Below are 19407 nucleotides of genomic sequence, written 5' to 3'. Positions count from 1 at the left end.
CCGGCATGCCTCTTTGGTTCTGGAGAGGGACTATGGGAAGTACCACTCGCCTGACCCTTACCAGAACTGCAAACAAGGTGTAGCTGTTAAAACGGTCGTTGGCCCTAAGGATGGTACAGGTTCCTTGACAAAGTCCAGGTCAGGGATCCTGGAGGTCGTGAGGTCCTTTTATGCTGACCTTCTTGGGAGGAAAGAACTTGACTGTGACAGGATGGAAAGCTTTTTGGACTCTACTCCAAGTCTAAATGATGAAGATGTCCCATTGATGAATTTGACAGAGGACATCACAGTTGAAGAGGTGATGAGGGCAATTGACAGCTTGCCATCAAAAAGTCACCTGGACCGGATGGCTTGACGGCTGAGTTTTACAAAGCCTTTAAGTCTATTCTGGCCCCACATTTGGTAGAGATTTTTAACAGTTGCCTTGCTGAGGGGGTGCTTTCCCCTTCCATGAGGCACTCAGCTGTGATTCTTCTTTCAAAAGGTAAAGATCCTTCGATGATTGAGAATTGCCACCCCATCAGCCTTCTCAATGTCGATAGAAAGGTGCTGGCAAAGATATTTCTCTGGTGCCTATCTTCCCTACCTTTCTTGCCATCAGCAGTGTTCGGTCCAGGGTAGGAGCACCTTCACAGCGGTTTTAGCCTTGGAGCAGTGCAGGACTGCAGGCTGGGGAAAGTATTTGCTGACATTGGATCAGGCAAAGGCTTTTGATCGTGTTAACCATGAGTACCTGTGATTGCTCGGGTGGTTTTGACGATTAGTTGAAAGTCTTGTATAAGGGGACAGAAAGCTTTCCTCTTATTAATGGTTGGGTTGGGCAGTCCTTTGAGGTTGGCTCTGGAGTGCGTAAGGGTTGTCCCCTGAGTCCCCTGCTCTATGTGTTTGCAATCAACCCCTTCATCAGGAGGCTAGAGAGCGGCATGTTGTGTGGGGTACCAGTGGGGCTCCCGGGCGAGCCGCCTTTGAGGGTTCTTGCCTATGCGGATAATGTGTCGGTGATTGTCACTGGGACTGGTGAGGCAGAGGAGGTGGTGTCTCTGACATCTCATTACTCTGAAGCATCGGGCTCCAAGATCAATCAGGAAAAGAGTGAAGTTTTCTGGATGGGAAAGGAAGGTGAGGGGTTTGATCTCCAGGACACCTTTCCAGTGCCCCAGGAAAAAATTAAAATACTAGGCATTGAATTCAGACCCGGTGATTATTGCCTCAAAAACTGGGAAGGCAGAGTGGAAATTGCCAATACTAAGGTGGTCAGCTGGAAGAAATGGAAGTTATCTCTGAAGGAAAGGGTTGATCTGATTAAGACTTGCCTGATTCCGATCTTCTTGTATGTCAGTTTTGTCTGCATCTTGCCAATGTCTCTCTATGCTAAGATCAGTAGTGTGTTCTATGCTGTGGGGGAACAGACTGAACCCCATCAAGAGGAATGTCACCTATCTATCCAGGAGGGAGGGTGGCTTAGGTATGGTAAACCCAGTTCTTTTCTTTTCGCCGCTTTTTCTCAAATTTAACATTTGTAATATGCTTGCAGTGGAACCTCCTGGATGGGTAGGCATATTTATATCTTGGTTTAGGCTTTTTCTACGACTTTGGGAAGGAGGTGGCCAAGTGAAGAATCTCAGGGGTCATTGTGGTCAGCTACCAGCCATGTCGCTCCTTGCCTGAAGTTACTACGGCAGTGGCGATTGTAGGCTGAAGATCTCAGATCGGTTCCGAGGAAAGTCCTTATGTGTTGAGTCTTGAGCGATGTCTTTTATGACGCACTCGCTTTGAAGGGGTTGCCCAGGTGCAGTTTTGAGGGCAGGATTAAGACTGATTCATTTGGATAGAGTCCCCATTAAATTTAGGGATCTAGCCTGGTTGTGCTTCCATGGGAGGATCTATGTTCGGGGCAAATTTCAAATTGCCCCGAACATAGATCCTCCCATGGAAGCACAACCAGGCTAGATCCCTAAATTTAATGGGGACTCTATCAAATTAATCAGTCTTAACCCTGCCCTCAAAAAACTGCACCAGGGCAATCCATTAAAGCCAGTGGGTAATGAAAAACTTCGCTCAAGACTCGACTCATAAGGACTTTCCTCAGAACCGATCTGAGATCTTCAGCTGACAATCACAGTGAGATCAATCGTAGCTGTCCTGGAGAGGAGTGTGCAGGTGAGGAGACTATGGACCATTTTCTGTTTCATTGTCTTTTTAACATAGAGGTGCACAAACAGGTGAGGCGGGCCCTCTGTGTTCCTTTTCTCTCCAGGCTGGGTTATGCTGAGTGGGTGTACAGAGCATTCAATACTGGTGGGGTTTTTTGTTTGGATACACTTTTTTAGCTAGCCTAGTAGTCCGTTATTTCACCTGGAATGCACGGTGTCTGGTCTGCACTCGGCATAAAATCCTTCCTGTTGAGGTGGTGGTGTATGACATTTTGCATGAGGTGGGGAAGATTCGAGAGCTTGAGAGAGACAAGCGGAGTCGGGGGGCTTGGTTGAAGGCATAGAGGGGTTTCAAGCCTCCCTGACTGCCAGGAGTCTCTTTCCCGGGTGTGGCTGTCTGTCTCTTACCACCCTAGATTATTATTTTTTTACATAGGTGATGAGTTGTGTCTCTTAGGCCCTCTCTGCTGCTTTATGTAAATAATTTTCTAAACATGGTTCTGTAGTGGATTATGTATATATTCTGAACATGGATGTGTATTCCTTTGTTTTCGGTTGAAGCTTTGTACTATGGTTTTGTTTTTTACTTTTGTATAAAATTGGTTGCTTGATTCTTTTCAATAAAAGATCAATAGTGCCCCGTCATTGGTGTCAGTGGAAGGAATAGTGCCCCGTCATTGGTGTCAGTGGAAGGAATAGTGCCCCGTCGTTGGTGTCAGTGGAAGGAATAGTGCCCTGTCGTTGGTGTATGTTGAAGGAATAGTGCCCCATCGTTGGTGTCAATGGAAGGAATAGTGCCCCATCATTGGTGTCAATGGAAGGAATAGTGCCCCGTCGGTGGTGTTCATGGAAGGAATAGTGCCAGATCAATGGTGTCAGTAGGAGGACTAGTGCCCCATCAATGGTGTCAGTAGAAGGAATAGTGCTACATCCTTGGTATCAGTGGGAGGAATAGTGCCCCTTTGTTGGTGTCAGTGGAAGGAATAGCGCCCCATCATTCATGTCAGTGGAAGAAATAGTGCCAGATCATTGGTGTCCATGGAAGGAATAATGCCCCATCATTGGTGTCAGTGGAAAGATTTGGTCCCCATCATTGCTATCAGCAGGAGGGATAGTGCCCCATTATTGGTCAGTGGAAGGAATAAATAGTGCCACATTCTTGGTGTCAATGGGAGGAATACTTCCCCATCCTTTGGAGTTAATAGGAGGAATCCTGCCCAACTGTTGGTGTAAGCAGAAGGAACTGTGCCTTGTATGAGTGAGAGGAATAGTGCCCCTAAGGGCCGGATAAAGATAAGAGAAAGGGCCACAACTGGCCCACTAGTGGCAGCTTGGAGACCACTGCCATGTCTAAAAAAAAAAACATGCACAGCAGGACAAGGACACATCTATGATGGTTGTGGAAACTGTAATGAACCTAAAACTGGACCACCATTACTACACTGAGAGGTTTTTCATTTAGAGGAGATCCCCTTTAATTTATTAGAAATACAGACAATGAAAACTTAAAAAGGTTTATTCCTTTAAACAGTACTACATCAAAGTAGTACGCAGAATAGTAAAAAAACAATGATCTCGGCACATCTAACTTTGGTATCGCTCACAGATACAGGAACAGAGTACAAAGGCACAAAACTGGTTAGGTAGAAAAAGAGATGCAGTGACATTCCAGGAAGATTCCAGAATCCATCAGGAGAAGCCTTCCATCATCTTGGTTCCTCCAGATGTCTCCTCTTACCACTTACAGGCCGAACACTTTGGGCTCCACGGAGGATTTCAGCAGCTCATTTCCGGCTCTGACAAATTTCCCCAGAGAGGAACCTGAGGACACATCAAATGTCACTTATTTATTCTGGATGCAGAATAATGGGTGATGAATGAACAATCTGAGAATTATCAAAGGCATAGTTCACCTTTACAAAAAAAAACTGCTTATGCAGACAAGCGGCATCTGTGGATAAATACAAACTGCAGCTTTAGCCAAAATTTAATAATGACCTTGCTATACAGTAGGTGTAGGTAATTTATGTACCTCCTGAAGCCTGACTGAAAAAAACTTGGGAGACACACAATGGTGCGCTGCAGTAATGTTTGATGTGTTGACAACTCAAACTTAATGGACTGTCTTAAAGGAGGACCTGTAATGTGAAAGTTGTTACCAAAAAAAAGAGACAAGTAAAGGGCAAAGTCCCCGGTGCTGCTTTTGGTCTCTCTGCAGCTGATCTTTTCCCCATTGCTGACTTATCGTGCCTTCTTCTTCTCTGTGTCTCTGTGTGGGGTCAGCCAACAATGCATTATGTTAGTCTCCCCCAGGCCCAGACTGGGACAAAAAATAGGCCAGGGCATTTTAGACTAAGCAGCCCATGACATATTTACCAGGAGGCATGGAGAGCATTAGAGGGGGGGCAGAGAGCACTGGGTGATCAGAGAGCACAGGGGATGAAGAGCATGGGGGGTGGAGAGTATTAGGGGGAGCCGGAGAGCACAGGGGGGCTGGAGAGCACTGGGGGCGTCGGAGAGCACTGGGGGGATTAGAAAGAACTGAGGGGGCGGGGACAACGGGGGGCTGGTAGCACAAGCAGGGCAGAGAACAGGGGGGAGGAGAGCACAGAGGGGCAGGAGAGCATGGGAGGCAGGAGACCACGGGGGGGCGAAAGTACAGAGGGGGTTGATGAGCACAGGGCATGAGAGCACTCGGAGGGGCTGGAGAGCACTGGGAGGGGGGCGGAGAGTACGGGGGGGCTGATGAGCATAGAGCGGCCTGAGAGCACTGGGAGGGGCTGGAGAGCACTGGGAGGGGGGCGGAGAGTACAGGGGGGCTGATGAGGACAAGGGGGCCTAAGAGCATGGGGAGGGGCTGGAGAGCACAGGGGCTGGAGAGCATGGGGGGAGGTCGAGAGCAGGGGGGAGGTGGATAGCATGGGGCAGGTGGAGATCACTGGGGGGGGGGTCCGGAGAAAAACTGGGGGATCCAAAGAGTACAGGTGGGCTGATAATCCCTGGGAGGGGCTGGGGAGCATGGGGAGGGGGCTGGAGAGCATGAGGGGAGTTGGAGATCACTGGGGGGGCCCGGAAAGCACATGGGGGGCACCTGAGAGCATGATGGGAGCCTAAGAGCACGGGGGGGCTGAGAGCACTAGGGGACAGTAGAAAGAAGCTGAATAGGAGGAGCGGCTGCATACACAGTAGAAGAATCCATCTCTTTATTTTTCTCCTACAGCCTCTGAATGCCCACGGGAGGAAGAGAATGAAAAGCAGGCTTTCAAAGGCTGTAGGAGAAAAATAAAGAGATGAATTCTACTGTGTATGCAGCCGCTCCTCCTATCCAGGCACACACATGGGGGGCTGCACTCACTTCCCCTCCTGTCCGGCGTCTTGTGTAGATCCCCTCCCTCTGCATGGTCACAGGTAATGCAAGAGTCCGGGTGAACGTTGGGGGCTGAAAGAGCAGCTCAGCTGCTTTGGCCCAACAAGGACATGCGGCCCCGGCCCACCGGGCAAGTGCCCGGTGTGATCCATTTGGCCAATCCAGGCCTGGTCTCCCCCACCTCGATGATTAGTAATCTGATGACTGGTGGGGTAAAGATTAAATGAGGAAAAGTGTGGGAGTGAATAAATAAAACCAAACACATACTCAAGTCTATGGCTCCAGCATCTCTGTGTTGCTGCAGCTGTCCCACGCAGACTCGAAGACTGAGAACTCACATGACCGCTGATTGCTCAGTTCTTGGTCCACTCTGAACAGAAACTGATTTCAGCTGTCATTTCTCCTTCTCCTGTGCCCACACTCAGGGGCGGGCACGTCCATTAAGGGTGCACAGGCGCCGCTGCCTCATCCATGTGTCTAGCCCATTTCAGGACGCCATGAATTCCAATGACGGGGGTGTTTTTTTGAAGCACCATTTAGAGCCAGAGGACCCTTTTTTTTTTCTCGCACCAAACTCGCAACGCATAAATGTGAACCAAAGCCATGGAATACTATGCTTTTTACATGACCTGCGAATCTGTGTGTTCCTAAACGCATCAAACCCGCTGTAAACGCATCAGCGTGAACCCAGGCTGAATCTCCTTTTCCCAATTGGCCGAAAGGAGAAGCGTTCTGATCGGCCGCTGAGGAGGAGACGAAAGCCGCAGGGGAAGGAAAAGCTGCTCATGATGCCTACAGCCTTGATGCCCACGGAGGAGAGCAGGGCAAGCCGCCTGTGATGCCCGAAATGGATGGGTTAAGTGCATCGACCTACCCCAACGGGGGGGTTGGGGGCTGCTGTGGGTGCACCGTTTGCCGCCCCCCCAATAAAAATTACCAGCCGCCACTGCCCACACTGCAAGAGTTAATAGCTAATTTTGTCTGGGGGAGATGAGAAACCATTTTACCTACTTGATCCTCCGCTCCCTGGAAGGTGACGCTCTCTCATGCTGTCCCTTAGGGCTCATTTACACTTGCTTTGGCTTCAAAACACATTAAAGCGCCTACCACTTCAACATGCTTTTATTATGTGTTTTTGGTGCTTCGATGAAGCTTTAGTGATGCTTCTGTGATGTTCTTTTTAAGCTTTGTTGAAGCTTGACAAATGCCCTGTGTGTGTGGATATCTCATACCTGCAATTTCTCCAAAACTAAGCAAAGCTAAAGCTGAATTAAAGCCTCTCAAAAGCTGCAGGTGCTTCAAGCGAGCTTCAAGGGAGCTTTGTCATAGACTTCTATGGAGGTTCTGAAGACGCTTTGAAGCACCACTAAAGTGACATGAGGCATAATTTTTGAAGCAAAGCCAAAGCAAAGCAAAAGCAAGGTGTAAACAGGACTGTAAGCAAAACATTTTATTTAGTGACAGGAACTTTGACATTCAGAGAGCTTTTACAAAGCATGTCCGAAGCCTTGATTTGCAGTGTAAACTAGCCCTAAGCCCAGGTTCACACTTGTGCAATCTGAGACAGTGCATGTCATTCGCACCCGCACCGCAGGTGCCGATCACATGTGATGTCTGTGCATACAGTTGCATGGCTGAACTCACATTAGATTTGCAGGAAAAAAAGTGCAGAGACTTTTTTTTTCCCCCGCACTGAAACCGGATTGCATGCATTCTCACCTATGAGATCCAATTCTTGTGTGAGTACACAGTTCGCACTGCGATCTGTGAACCGATCTGGGGGTTTCATTAACAATGTATTGACACCCGCAGCGGTTCGCAGAGGGCAGTGTGAACTGCCTGCGGGAGAAGTGAGATGCGGGAACCAGTGCTGTAAATGCCCTGGCTCCCGCATCGCACTAGTGTGAACCCAGGCTTAGTGTCCTCATGTCTAGAGAAGGGCTATGGACCCTGTTCTGGTCTTGATGACATCAGGACTAAGGATGGGCTTGGGCGTGTTCGCAACCCCACGTGCCCGAGCCCACCAGGAAGCTGACACTCCGCAGCGCTAATCACAGGCAGTGGGATATTTCCCGGTCTGTGCAGCCGCGGATCGGGAAATGTACCTTTGCCTAAAAATCATCTGTGAACTCCTGGCCTCAGGGGTAATTAAGAATTATTTACATTAAAAAAGCAAAAAAAAAAAAAAACAGGATTATTAACTAAATGGAAAAAACACTCAAAGTGATGTAATTGTAGAACTTAATCAGAATTTGTTGTATGGGAGTCATATCATTAAAACGTGGGTACTGATTGGTCAATGAGAGTACTCCTGCCTACACTTACAGTAGCACTTACCTGCTTTAGCCTTGACCCAGGAGACAGACTTCCCCTCCAGCAGCTCCCACTCCTCTCTCTGATCCACACAGATGGTGTGAAGCCAAATCACCGCCAGGACCGTCACCCACACCGACACCTCCACGTTCTGCAGAGGAGGGAAGGAGGAGTTTATTATACAAGACCTGAAATGTTACATATCGGTCCAATTCTGGATTCTAAATTCCTGCACTTTTATCAGGCAAGGCTTCATCTAGATTTGAATTCGGGGACCAGCTTGGATTTTGGAGGCCACAAGTCAACCGTCAAAACACCATCTGCAAATAGGTGTATGCATGTATTATGGTAATAGAAGTATTTTTTTCCCCGTGAGTCTGTGGACAATGCTGAGATCACAGACCTACATTGAGACACTGAGAGAGAAGAAGCACAGGAGCAACATTCATTTTTAAAACCAAGACCAGACCGATAATATTACTAGACTAAAGCTGAGCTATGGCCTCATGTACAAAACCATATTAAATGCGAATATAGCAAGTCATGTGATACCTTCATTAAAAAAAAATAAATATATATATATACCTTTACACACACATGAACTTTAATGGCATACCAGTCTTAGGCCGTACGGTTAAATATTGAGTTGGCCCACCCTTTGCAGATATAACAGCTTCAACTCTTCTGTTAAGGCTGTCCACAAAGTTTAGGAGTGTGTCTATGGGAATGTCTGACCATTCTTGCAGAAGCGCATTTGTGAGGTCAGGCACTGATGTTGGACGAGATGGCCTGGCTCTCAGTCTCCACTCTAATTCATCCCAAAGGTGTTCTATGAGGTTGAGGTCAGGACTCTGTGCAGGCCAGTCAAGTTCCGCCACCCCAAACTCGCTCATCCATGTCTTTTTTGGACCTTGCTTTGTGCATTGGTCCAAAATCATTTGGTGGAGGGGGGATTATGGTGTGGGGTTGTTCTTCAGGGGTCGGGCTTGGCCCCTTAGTTCCAGCGAAGGAAACTCTTAAGGCGTCAACATACCAAGACATTTTGGACAATTTTATGCTCCCAACTTTGTGGGAACAGTTTGGGGATGGCCCCTTCCTGTTCCAACATGACTGCACACCAGTGCACAAAGCGAGGTCCATAAAGACATGGATGAGCAAGTTTTTTTTAATAATTTAATTTCCTTTAGATTTACCTTCAGCTATGTAATGCAAGGGCCTGCCTGATTGCAAACAAATTGAAAGTGTTTAGGTTTGACCTCATATTAGATGGTTTTGATAAATCTAAAGGAAAATTGTACAAGTAAATTATATAATGTGTAGCCAGCTTAAGACTTTGCACACCTTTTGTTTTGATGAAATATATTTAGCTGATTTAACCACCTTCCGTCCGGTCCTTTTCCGGCACTTTTTTTTCATGTACCAATTAGGGATGAGCTTGATGTTCGGGTCGAACATAAGTTCAACTCGAACATTGGGTGTTCGCCCGTTCCCAGAACAGTGAACATTATGGGGCGTTCGCGGGAAATTCGAGCGCTGCGGAACGCCCCATAATTGCTGTATGATGATTGGCCAAAGCATGCATCTGACCTGCATGCTTTGGCCAATCCCAGCGCACTCTGCTTTGGCCAATCATGGCTCAGGAAGACTAAGCCCATGCCCCACACTATATAAGGCTGCTTACAGGGCGGCCGTGTGTAGTGTTGTTGGTGTGGACAGAGAGATAGTTTGAGTTGGATAAAGCAGGCAGGTTATTCAGTTAGTGACAGTGTATTTGCTATAAATACTGTATATATATGCACAGACACATATACTCTGCATTTAGCATAGATCATATATTCAGTGTTTACTCGATATTCAGTATATATATCAGTATCTAATACAGTGTGTACAGTTTCTACTACACTTCTTGTGGTGTACACAGTATCTAATACAGTGTAGTGTGGTGTTGCAAAACAAAAAATACATCATGTCCAGAAGGCCACCAAGGAGAGGCAGGTGCTCACAGACGACTAAAAGAGGGCAAGCAGCCTCTGTGTCTATAGTCAACAGTGGTGGTCGTGGACCTGGTGCATCCTCTGCAGGTGGCTGTGGGACATGCTTGTCCTTTTTTTTCTGCTGCTGGCCGTGTTATTGAGCCACAACATGCAGAAGAGTTGGTGGAGTGGATAACAAAGCCACCCTCATCCTCCTCATCCTCTGTCACCCAGGCTCAGAGTAGTTTGCCTTCCAACTCAGCTGCCAAAGCGGCCTATTCCACCGGCTCCTTGTCCACAGTCACTCCTTCCGTAGCCCCACCATAATGCATGGAGGAGTCCCCAGTATTATTCGACTACAGTGTCGGGTACATGCTGCTGGAGGATGTGCAGCGATTTGATGGCTCCAATGTTGGTTCCCAGGTTGAGGAAGGGAGTAACGTGAGCCTAGAGAGAGGGGGTGCCACAGAAGGACAAGAAACTGTGAGTCATGTTCCCCCAGCTGCAGCATACTGCCAAGTTTACTCCAGTGACGAGGAGGGAGAGGATGATGAGGTCACTGACTCTACTTGGGTGCCTGAGAGGAGAGGAGGAGGAGGATGCACAAGTCCAATGAGGAAGGATGTCCTCTAGGGGGCAGCCACCCTATTGCATCACACCGCAAAGCTCCGCAGGTGCAGGGCGCAGCTGACTCCCGGCTGACTTTTAAAAGTTCCTTGGTGTGGGTTTGACACATGTGCAGCAGATCGCACTGTGCTGTTTGCAACCTATGTCTAAAGCAGATCAAGCGTAGCCAGAACAGCAGCCGCTTGGGCACCACATGCTTGACCAGACATATGACAATCTGCCATGCAGTCCGTTGACAAAAGCATTTGAAAGACCTACATTAAAGAAAAAGGCAGACTTCTCCTTGCTCCTCATCTGGGATCTCCAACCCTACTATATCTCCAGTCCTCATAAAAATCTGCACTGAGAGGAATAAAGGTATAGCAATAGGTGTCCCAAGTACTTGCAGCCAATCTGCTAGCAGTACACCACCAATTGATGATTTTAGCAGGCAAATTTCCCTACCTCAGTTGCTAAACTGTAAATTCGATCCCAGCCATCCACATGCTCAGCGTCTAAATGCTAGCTTGGCCAAATTGCTGGCACTGCAACTACTGCCTTTTCAGCTGGTAGACTCTGCCCCCTTTCGTGAGTTTGTGGAATGTGCTGTACCTCAGTGGCAGGTTCCAAAATGCCATTTCTTTTCACGGAAAGCCCATTCCAGCTCTCTACCGGCATGTGGAAGGCAATGTTTTGGCCTCGTTGGACAGGGCAGTCAGCAGTAAGGTTCATATTACCGCTGACTCATGGTCCAGCAGGCATGGGCAGGGACATTACCTTTGCTTCATGGCACACTGGGTAACTCTGCTGGCAGCTGGGAAGGATGCAGGACAGGGTTCAGTATTGTTGGAGCTTGTTCCGCCACCACGTCTCCAAAATGCTAGTAGTGATTCTGCCACAGCTCTCTCCTCCACCCCCTATTCTTCTTCTATGCCCTCTTATGCAGATTTGTCCTCTGAGCCAGCGGTGCTCCGTAAGCGTTCAAGGGGCTATGCAAGCAGTCAGGCTAAAAGATGCCATGCGGTGCTTGAGTTGGTCTGCCTAGGGGACAAGAGCCACACTGGCGCAGAGATTCTGTCAGCTCTGCAGGGGCAGGCTCAGAGATGGTTGACGCCACGCCAGCTTCAGCCAGGAATGGTTGTATGTGACAATGGCACCAACCTTCTCTCTGCCCTCCGACAGGGACACTTGACCCATGTTCCATGTTTGGCACACGTCTTGAATTTGCTGGTGCAGCGGTTCTTGAGCAAGTATCCAGGCTTACAGGATCTCCTGAGGCAGGCCAGAAAAGTCTGTGGTCATTTCCGCCGGTCATACAATGGCAGTGCTCGGCTGGCTGACATTCAAAGGGAATGCAACCTGCCCACCAACCGCCTCATTTGTGACATGCCCACCAGGTGGAACTCAACGTTGGCAGTGCTGCAGCGGCTGCACACACAGCAGAGGGCCATCAATGAATACCTGTGTGTGTATAGCACCAGGATAGGGTCAGGGAAGCTGTAGTATGGGTCTATATTCATATATAACTTTAGTTATTGAATTACAAGAAACTTAGTAATAGTTTTAAGGTGATTACTTATATATATATATTTCTATATATGTAAAATGTATGTTTCTGAGCTCACAGACGGTCATTCACAGATGGTCACATTGTCTCGGGCTAGGCTTTGTTAGTACCAGATAAAACCAGCTTTTTCGCGCCTTCCATCTAGCCTTTAAAAGGTCAGACAATAGAGCAGGCCGGTGAACTTCGTTGAGGGACGTGAGTGGTCCTAGATCTTGAACAGGCTGTCGGCTTCCAGAACTATCTGAAAATTCAGAAGTTGAGGGGTTCCCTGGATTGAATGCTGAATTTATCCTGTATTGTAACATCTGTAATACATCTTTAATCAAAGCTAAGTAAATCTCTTTTATTACATTCTTTGTTTTGTGTGTTTTAATCATTGCATTTACTGACCACATATCTGAAAGGGTAAATATATAAATTAATCTATGAATAAATGTAACACAGAATTTAACCCCTTGTTACATAATGGCACTGCGAGCAGGATTTTTAACCCTTTCAGTGCTGGTTTGAAGTGCAGTGATTAATTCTAGTAATACTGTGAATTGTAATGTTTTTTGACAATTGGGAAACTGTATTATTAGTGTGCACTGTGATAGCAAGTTTGTTGTTAGCTTTACTTTGGTGGCGTTATAGTGGTTTAGCACATGGTGTACACGTAGTGAAGAGGGAGGATGTTTAACTGGATAAAAAAAGCGAAGGGGGGAGACAGTCGAAAGAGCCCCATCTCAGAGTGGGCAGATTCTAGACACTGATCTACTCTGGCTCGTGAATTGATCAAGTATCAGGATGCATTTAAAGTGGAAGACCCCCGCCACTGTCTCCTGATTCTTGACTTGTCTCGATATTCAAAATCGGAACAGAAAGCTGCATCTTTATTAGGATGGATATTTTTGCAGGCATTGAGACAAAAAGGGGGTAGATGGTCGAATGTTTCCACTCATTGTGTGCTTAGCGAACTCCCGGCAAGCTTTAGATTTTTTGAGATATAGAACAGATGAGCTGATGACCGCGTTAGGTGGACGAGTGGCCCTTTCGCTGGTGCTCACATAATTGTTCTTTGAGGTTTGAAAATGATGAGCAGAAAACAGGTAGGAAAAGGAAAAATATGACCTGTGTTGATGCTTAGATTGTGATTACTGCAGTAATATATGTGTTGAGTTTAAATGTTGAGCTCTTTTGTTGGTTGTTTAGCTAGCCATTGGTGAGGAAAAGTTGTTGTATGGATGATAGGTAAAAATGCATTTGGCTACTGATGTTTAAGTGAGTTTTTGTATGTTTAACTGAAAAGATTAGTAGTTAGCAGGAATGGCTGCAGCTTGCAGTATGCCTCTCTTCCCCCCCGGACAATGGACAATAGTCCAGCATTTTGTGAAAAGAAGAGCTGCAGCTGTAGACTGTATTTGTGAGAGTCTGCTTGCATGGAGACGATCCCTTAAGAGAGGGAGATTCCCCCTTAACCCCCCCCCCTTAAAAAAGCTTGTGCCTGTGAAAAGCAGGACAGTGTTGAACATCTGAGAAGTGTCTAATCATGTTGAAAAAATAACATCCTAGTTGAAATTGTTAGTTTTGTTAAAATCTAGGATTATTTGAAACAAAGAAAGTAAATGGCTGATTGATGTTAACACCCTTAATTCTATTGGTGAATGTAATAGTGTCATGTTCTAGGATACAACACTAATGTTTTGTTCATTAATACAGAAGGACCCAGATCTATTCCTAGAAGTTTAGTAGATCTGTATGGTATTGAACAAGAGGTTGCAATAGAAACATCAATATGAGTTTGGTGATGTATAATGTTTGTGCACAAATGTAATGAACACCATATAATGTTCTTGTGAATTATTTCAACCATGGTTAATGACAACTTGGAATGGACGTCCTTTAATGAAAATCCACGTGGTGATAAATAGGTAATATGAGCTCAATTAATAAGGGTAATAAAAAGTGCACTCATGAATAACAGAAATAATGGCCATATGTTTTGTTGTTTGTGGAACGTGTTGGTTAAATGTGTTTGTTGCTAACTATTTGTTACTTTCTAGGAAGGAACTGTAATAACATCACACTAAATAACCTTTTTGTTTTGTTTAGTTCCTAGACAATATTAAACAGCATCAATCCACCTATCTGATATGGTTTGATGTCCAAGAAATAAAGATGAAGATTACAGTCAAACTGAATAATTTATGTTGTTTTTGTTGTTATTTTTATGCAATATGCAAATGTACTGAAAGTTTTCATTGGAACTGATTGTAAACCAGAGCAGCTAATACTCTCGATGCTGCATGATAGATTTATAAGGGTTTCCTCTGATTGAGTTCAATATAAAATGATATAGAACAAATAATGTTTGAATATTGACAGCAAGATTGTTTTGATATCTGGAATTATATAATACTTGTAATGGTTTGAAGGGTGTAAGAATACCCAAACATTTACATATTGTTCTTTTCTGTGTATATGTAAGCTAAATTATGGCGGCATCTACTTCTGTATATTCTGCCATAATTATTTTGGTACCACTGTGGGAGTGTGCCTGGGGTTTTACATATAAACTACATTTGTCTGCATGATTGACAGTTTAAATTTAAAGTAATCATTTTGTTTTTCAAGGAAAAAAAAGTACTTATGTCTACATATAACTGTACATTTAGGTTAATATTATTGCACTGAACACAATTTTTAAGTCTTTCAACATGAGGTGTTCTAGTGGTATATATATATGGTCAGTTATATCTGACACTCAGTGATTCTTTGACCACCCTGTTCTATACACCGTTTTCATAAAATTTTCTTGGTAAAGAAAAAGAGTTATAAAATAGGTTCTCAGGTTTTGTTTTCCTCAATTCTCCTTGATTGCTTGGGGTGGGACTGGCATGTAGAATACAGTGACACATATGCATGGGCATATTATATGCACATATTGGGATCAGTGTAGACAAGAGCCGGTTAGCCTGCCAGAATGTCTTTAGAGTGTGGAAGGAGATCAAAGTGCATAGAGGAAACACACATGAAGTAGTTTAAAGTTGGGCCTATAATTTGAGACAGAGTAGTGTATAGTTCAGGTGGGGGATAAGTAATATACCTGTAATAATATTACACCTTTAATGTAGAAAGCTGAGTTTTTCAGTGTTAAGACAGGTCACTAATAATTATCGATTTGCCTGTTCAGAAATCTATAATGGGCTATATGGGCATTGTTGTTAATTAAGGAATGTTGGACTGACATATTTGGTAACACACCTGCCATGATGTCAACTAGAAGCATATTGGAGAAAGAAGACAAACACTTTTGACAGCAGCAACGGTCTATAAAGTCTTTACCAATGATTAGCAGCTGAACTGTTGGTGCAAGTTCTACCTGTTCTGAGGGTCGAGTACCTGAACTGTTCCATCCGCTATCATGGTTAAGTATCTGAATCTGATGGTGAAGTACTTGAACTGTTTTATCTGCTCTGATGGTCATGTGCCTGAACTGTCTGTAGAAGTTCCAGCTACCATGTTGTTATGTGCCTGCACGTCTATGACTTGTGAGCTGCAATAGTCCGAAGTATATGGACTTTGTATTCTACAGTTCTTTCAGTTCTACAGTGTTGCAAGTGTTTTGCTGCAGCTGCGATCTGGTAACCGGATGTCTAAGACTCTGCTGTCCATCACCAGATACGGAGGACTTTGACAAGTATCTATGCGTTTAAACTCTTGGAAAGGAAAGTTTGATGCTCATGCCTGTACTTTGAAAAGGAAGTTTGGTGTTATTCTGTTAGTCCAACATAAAGTTGTTTTTATAAGCCTGGACATTTTTTATATTTTTCAGCCCTAACATAGCAGAATGAGATTTCCTGGACAGGTAAATCAGACAGAGAAAGTGGGTCAAGAGATAGAACTTTATATAAATAAGACGAGGTGTGGAAGGATGTAAAACTGTTATACATTGATTTACATGTGGAAAATACCATAGGGGTGGGATATATGGGACCATATTTAATAATGAGGAGTGTTTTGCATACATACTCATAATACTGGAAATGTGAAGGATGAAATTAATGAAGTCAGAAATGTTTATATTGGAGTGCAAGCGAAAGGACTACCTTGAGTAGAACATCTTGATATATCTATAAGTAATCTTGAGTATTATAAACTAAACTAAGAATCTTGTAAGTCAAGGGGTTTAATGTAGTATGGGTCTATATTCATATATAACTTTAGTTATTGAATTACAAGAAACTTAGTAATAGTTTTAAGGTGATTACACATATATATATATATATATATATATATATATATATATATATATATATATATATATATATATATATATATATATATATATATATATATATATATATATATATATATAATATATACATACATATATATATATATATATATATATATATATATATATATATATATATATATATATATATTTCTATATATGTAAAATGTATGTTTCTGAGCTCACAGACGGTCATTCACAGATGGTCACATTGTCTCGGGCTAGGCTTTGTTAGTACCAGATAAAACCAGCTTTTTCGCGCCTTCCATCTAGCCTTTAAAAGGTCAGACAATAGAGCAGGCCGGTTAACTTCGTTGAGGGACGTGAGTGGTCCTAGATCTTGAACAGGCTGTCGGCTTCCAGAACTATCTGAAAATTCAGAAGTTGAGGGGTTCCCTGGATTGAATGCTGAATTTATCCTGCATTGTAACATCTGTAATACATCTTTAATCAAAGCTAAGTAAATCTCTTTTATTACATTCTTTGTTTTGTGTGTTTTAATCATTGCATTTACTGACCACATATCTGAAAGGGTAAATATATAAATGAATCTATGAATAAATGTAACACAGAATTTAACCCCTTGTTACAGAAGCTTAGCTTCTTTTCGCCACGCCAGTGGCTACTGATCAAGGATGCATGCACTGTCCTGCCACCATTTGAGGAGGCCACAAGGATGGTGAGCAGCGACAATATATGCATCAGTGACACTGTCCCTCTAGTCTTCCTGCTGGAGCACACGATTCGAGGAATCATGCGCAGGGCACTTTAGGGAGGACAGCGGGAGGAATAGGAGAACTTTCTTTCCTCTCAAGGCCCCTTTATCCAGATAGCATTACTGCGGGCCCGACAAACACAGAGAAAGAAGAAGAGGAGGAGGAGGAGGATTGTGTCAGCATGGATGTAGAGGATAACACTCAGCAGCAGTCTTCAAGGGATGGTTTTCAGTCCCTCAGAAACCCAAGGAGTTGTACGTGGCTGGGAGGAGGTAGTTACGGATCATGTGATCCTTAGTGACCCAGAGGACTCAGAATCAAATGCCTCTGCAAACTTACGCTGCATGGCCTCCCTGATTCTGCAAAGCCTGCAAAAAGAGCCCAGGATTCGTGGTATCAAGGAGAGGGATCATTACTGGCTGGCAACCCTTTTTGATCCACCTTACAAGTGTAAGGTTGCAGAACTTATCCTGCCTTCGCAGAGGGAGCAGAGGATGAAACATCTTTAGGAAGCCTTGAAGAAAGGTTTGTGCAACGCATTTCTAGACCCCGGGAGGTTACCAATTCCTGGTTCTGGACGTGTTGCTGAGGCTTTGTTCAGAGGAAGAGCGGTGGAGAAGGTGGCCGGCTGATTGATGCCTTTAAACAATTTTTTAGTCCTCAGCACCAAGGTCTGATTGGTTCAAGCAACCATTGCGAGTGTCTGCATTATATGGTGCATGAATATCTAGAGGCAAGAGCAGACTTGGAGACCTTTCCAACAGAGCTGGGTTACTGGGTCTTGAGAATGGACCACTGGCCAGAACTTGCTCAATATGCAATTGAGCTACTGGCTTGTCCTGCATCCAGCGTGTTTTCTGAATGCACATTTAATGCTGCTGGAGGGTTTGTAATGGATCAAAGAGTGTGCCTGTCTACAGACTCCGTTGATAGGCTCACATTCATAAAAATGAATCAGTCTTGGATCAGCAGCTACCAAGCACCTGATGCTGATTGTCATGGCCGGGATATATAAAAATCTTCATAATTCATGAAACACTCAGCTAAGGAGTCATCATACCAGAGGAGCGCCCCCCCACCAGAAAAGGTCGAGTGGATCACCCTCTCCAAGTGGAGGTCAGTATACAAACCTCATGTTGAAACAAAGTCACCTGAATATTAGTGCCCTTTTCACAAAACAAAAGATAATTACCTGTTTTGTTCTCCTCTTGAAACCAGACAAGGATAGAGAGAAACTGGATCTTCAGACATTCAACTTATTGCGAAGCAGAAATCAAAGATATTTACTTGTCCTTGTTGGGTAGATAAAAGGATAGACCCAACACTGCCATAAAAAGTTACACAGATACGTAACTGGATTGTTCTCACAGAGAAATCACCCTTATCTAACAGAACACATTGTTTAGATTCTAGGAATTGTGTAGACAGCTAAACTCTAAATAATCTAAATATTCATTGAGTCTGTCCAAAGTTCACTTCAAAAGACATTTAGGAAGACATTTGAGAGTTGTGCATTCAGCATTATTTTCAAATACCTATATTTGATTATAAGTCACTCAAATTATATATTATATTCCAGGTAATAGATACAATTATGATTTTACTGTCAACTGACCCAATGATAATTCTATCGTAGGGTAAAAAACATAAGACTAATGCTGCGTACACATGGTCGGACTTTCCGACGCAAATGTGCGATCAGAGCTTGTTGTTGTAAATTCCAACTGTGTGTAGGTTCCATCTGACTTTTTCCATCGGAATTTCCGTTGCACAAAATTAGATCTGGTTCTCAAATTTTCCGCCAACAAAATCCGTTTGCGTAAATTCTGATCGTGTGTACACAATTCCGACGCACAAAGTGCCACGCATGATCAGAATCAAGCAGAAGAGCTGCACTGGCTATTGAACTTCATTTTTCTCAGCTTGTCATACGTGTTGTACATCACCGCGTTCTTGACGTTCGGAATTTCCGACCAACTTTGTGTCACTGTGTGTATGCAACACAAGTTTGAAGCCAACATCCGTCTGAAAAAAACCATGGGATTTTGTTGTCGGAATGTTCGATCGTGTGTACGGGGCATTAGATGTAAGAACAAATTAGAAATAAGAATTGTTTTAAATTGCCAATCAGTGTTATGAAAGACATATGAATCGTGATTATAACTGTATAAAAATATACCTCTAGCATGTGTTTTCCTAGATAAACAAGTATTCACAGGATATACAAGAATTATACATTTATCCATGTAAATAACCACTTTATATGATACTGATTAATCAAAATTATACTGAGCGTATGTTATATTGGACCGGTTACAAGAGTATTTAAATAATATATATATTCCAGCACCAATATACAAACAGATTCACATTAGGAAAATAGAACATATTATTTAACAGATAGTTCAGAACACGTTTTTCTGCCCTCAGACATGC

The 19407-nt window shown here is 44.1% G+C and overlaps 2 protein-coding genes across 2 annotated transcripts in view; both read right to left on the bottom strand.

Annotated features, from left to right (window-relative positions):
• Positions 1–19407, bottom strand: part of LOC141121389 (von Willebrand factor A domain-containing protein 5A-like) — a gene marked incomplete in the record, with an annotated part of 791688 nt that overhangs the window by 555815 nt on the left and 216466 nt on the right.
• LOC141128246 (von Willebrand factor A domain-containing protein 5A-like) overlaps positions 3734–19407 on the bottom strand; it is a 192922-nt gene continuing 177248 nt past the window's right edge. Inside the window, exons 22-23 of the mRNA XM_073615442.1 lie at positions 7858–7984; positions 3734–3974 (exon numbers count right to left, since the gene is read on the bottom strand). Of these exons, the coding sequence (XP_073471543.1) occupies positions 3895–3974; positions 7858–7984 (207 nt within the window). The 3' untranslated portion in view covers positions 3734–3894. The remainder of the gene's footprint in view (positions 3975–7857; positions 7985–19407) is intronic.

This window comes from Aquarana catesbeiana, linkage group LG01 (genome assembly GCF_042186555.1).
Source record: "Aquarana catesbeiana isolate 2022-GZ linkage group LG01, ASM4218655v1, whole genome shotgun sequence".
Lineage (NCBI taxonomy): Eukaryota > Metazoa > Chordata > Amphibia > Anura > Ranidae > Aquarana > Aquarana catesbeiana.
This window is presented reverse-complemented; position numbering and strand designations above follow the sequence as displayed.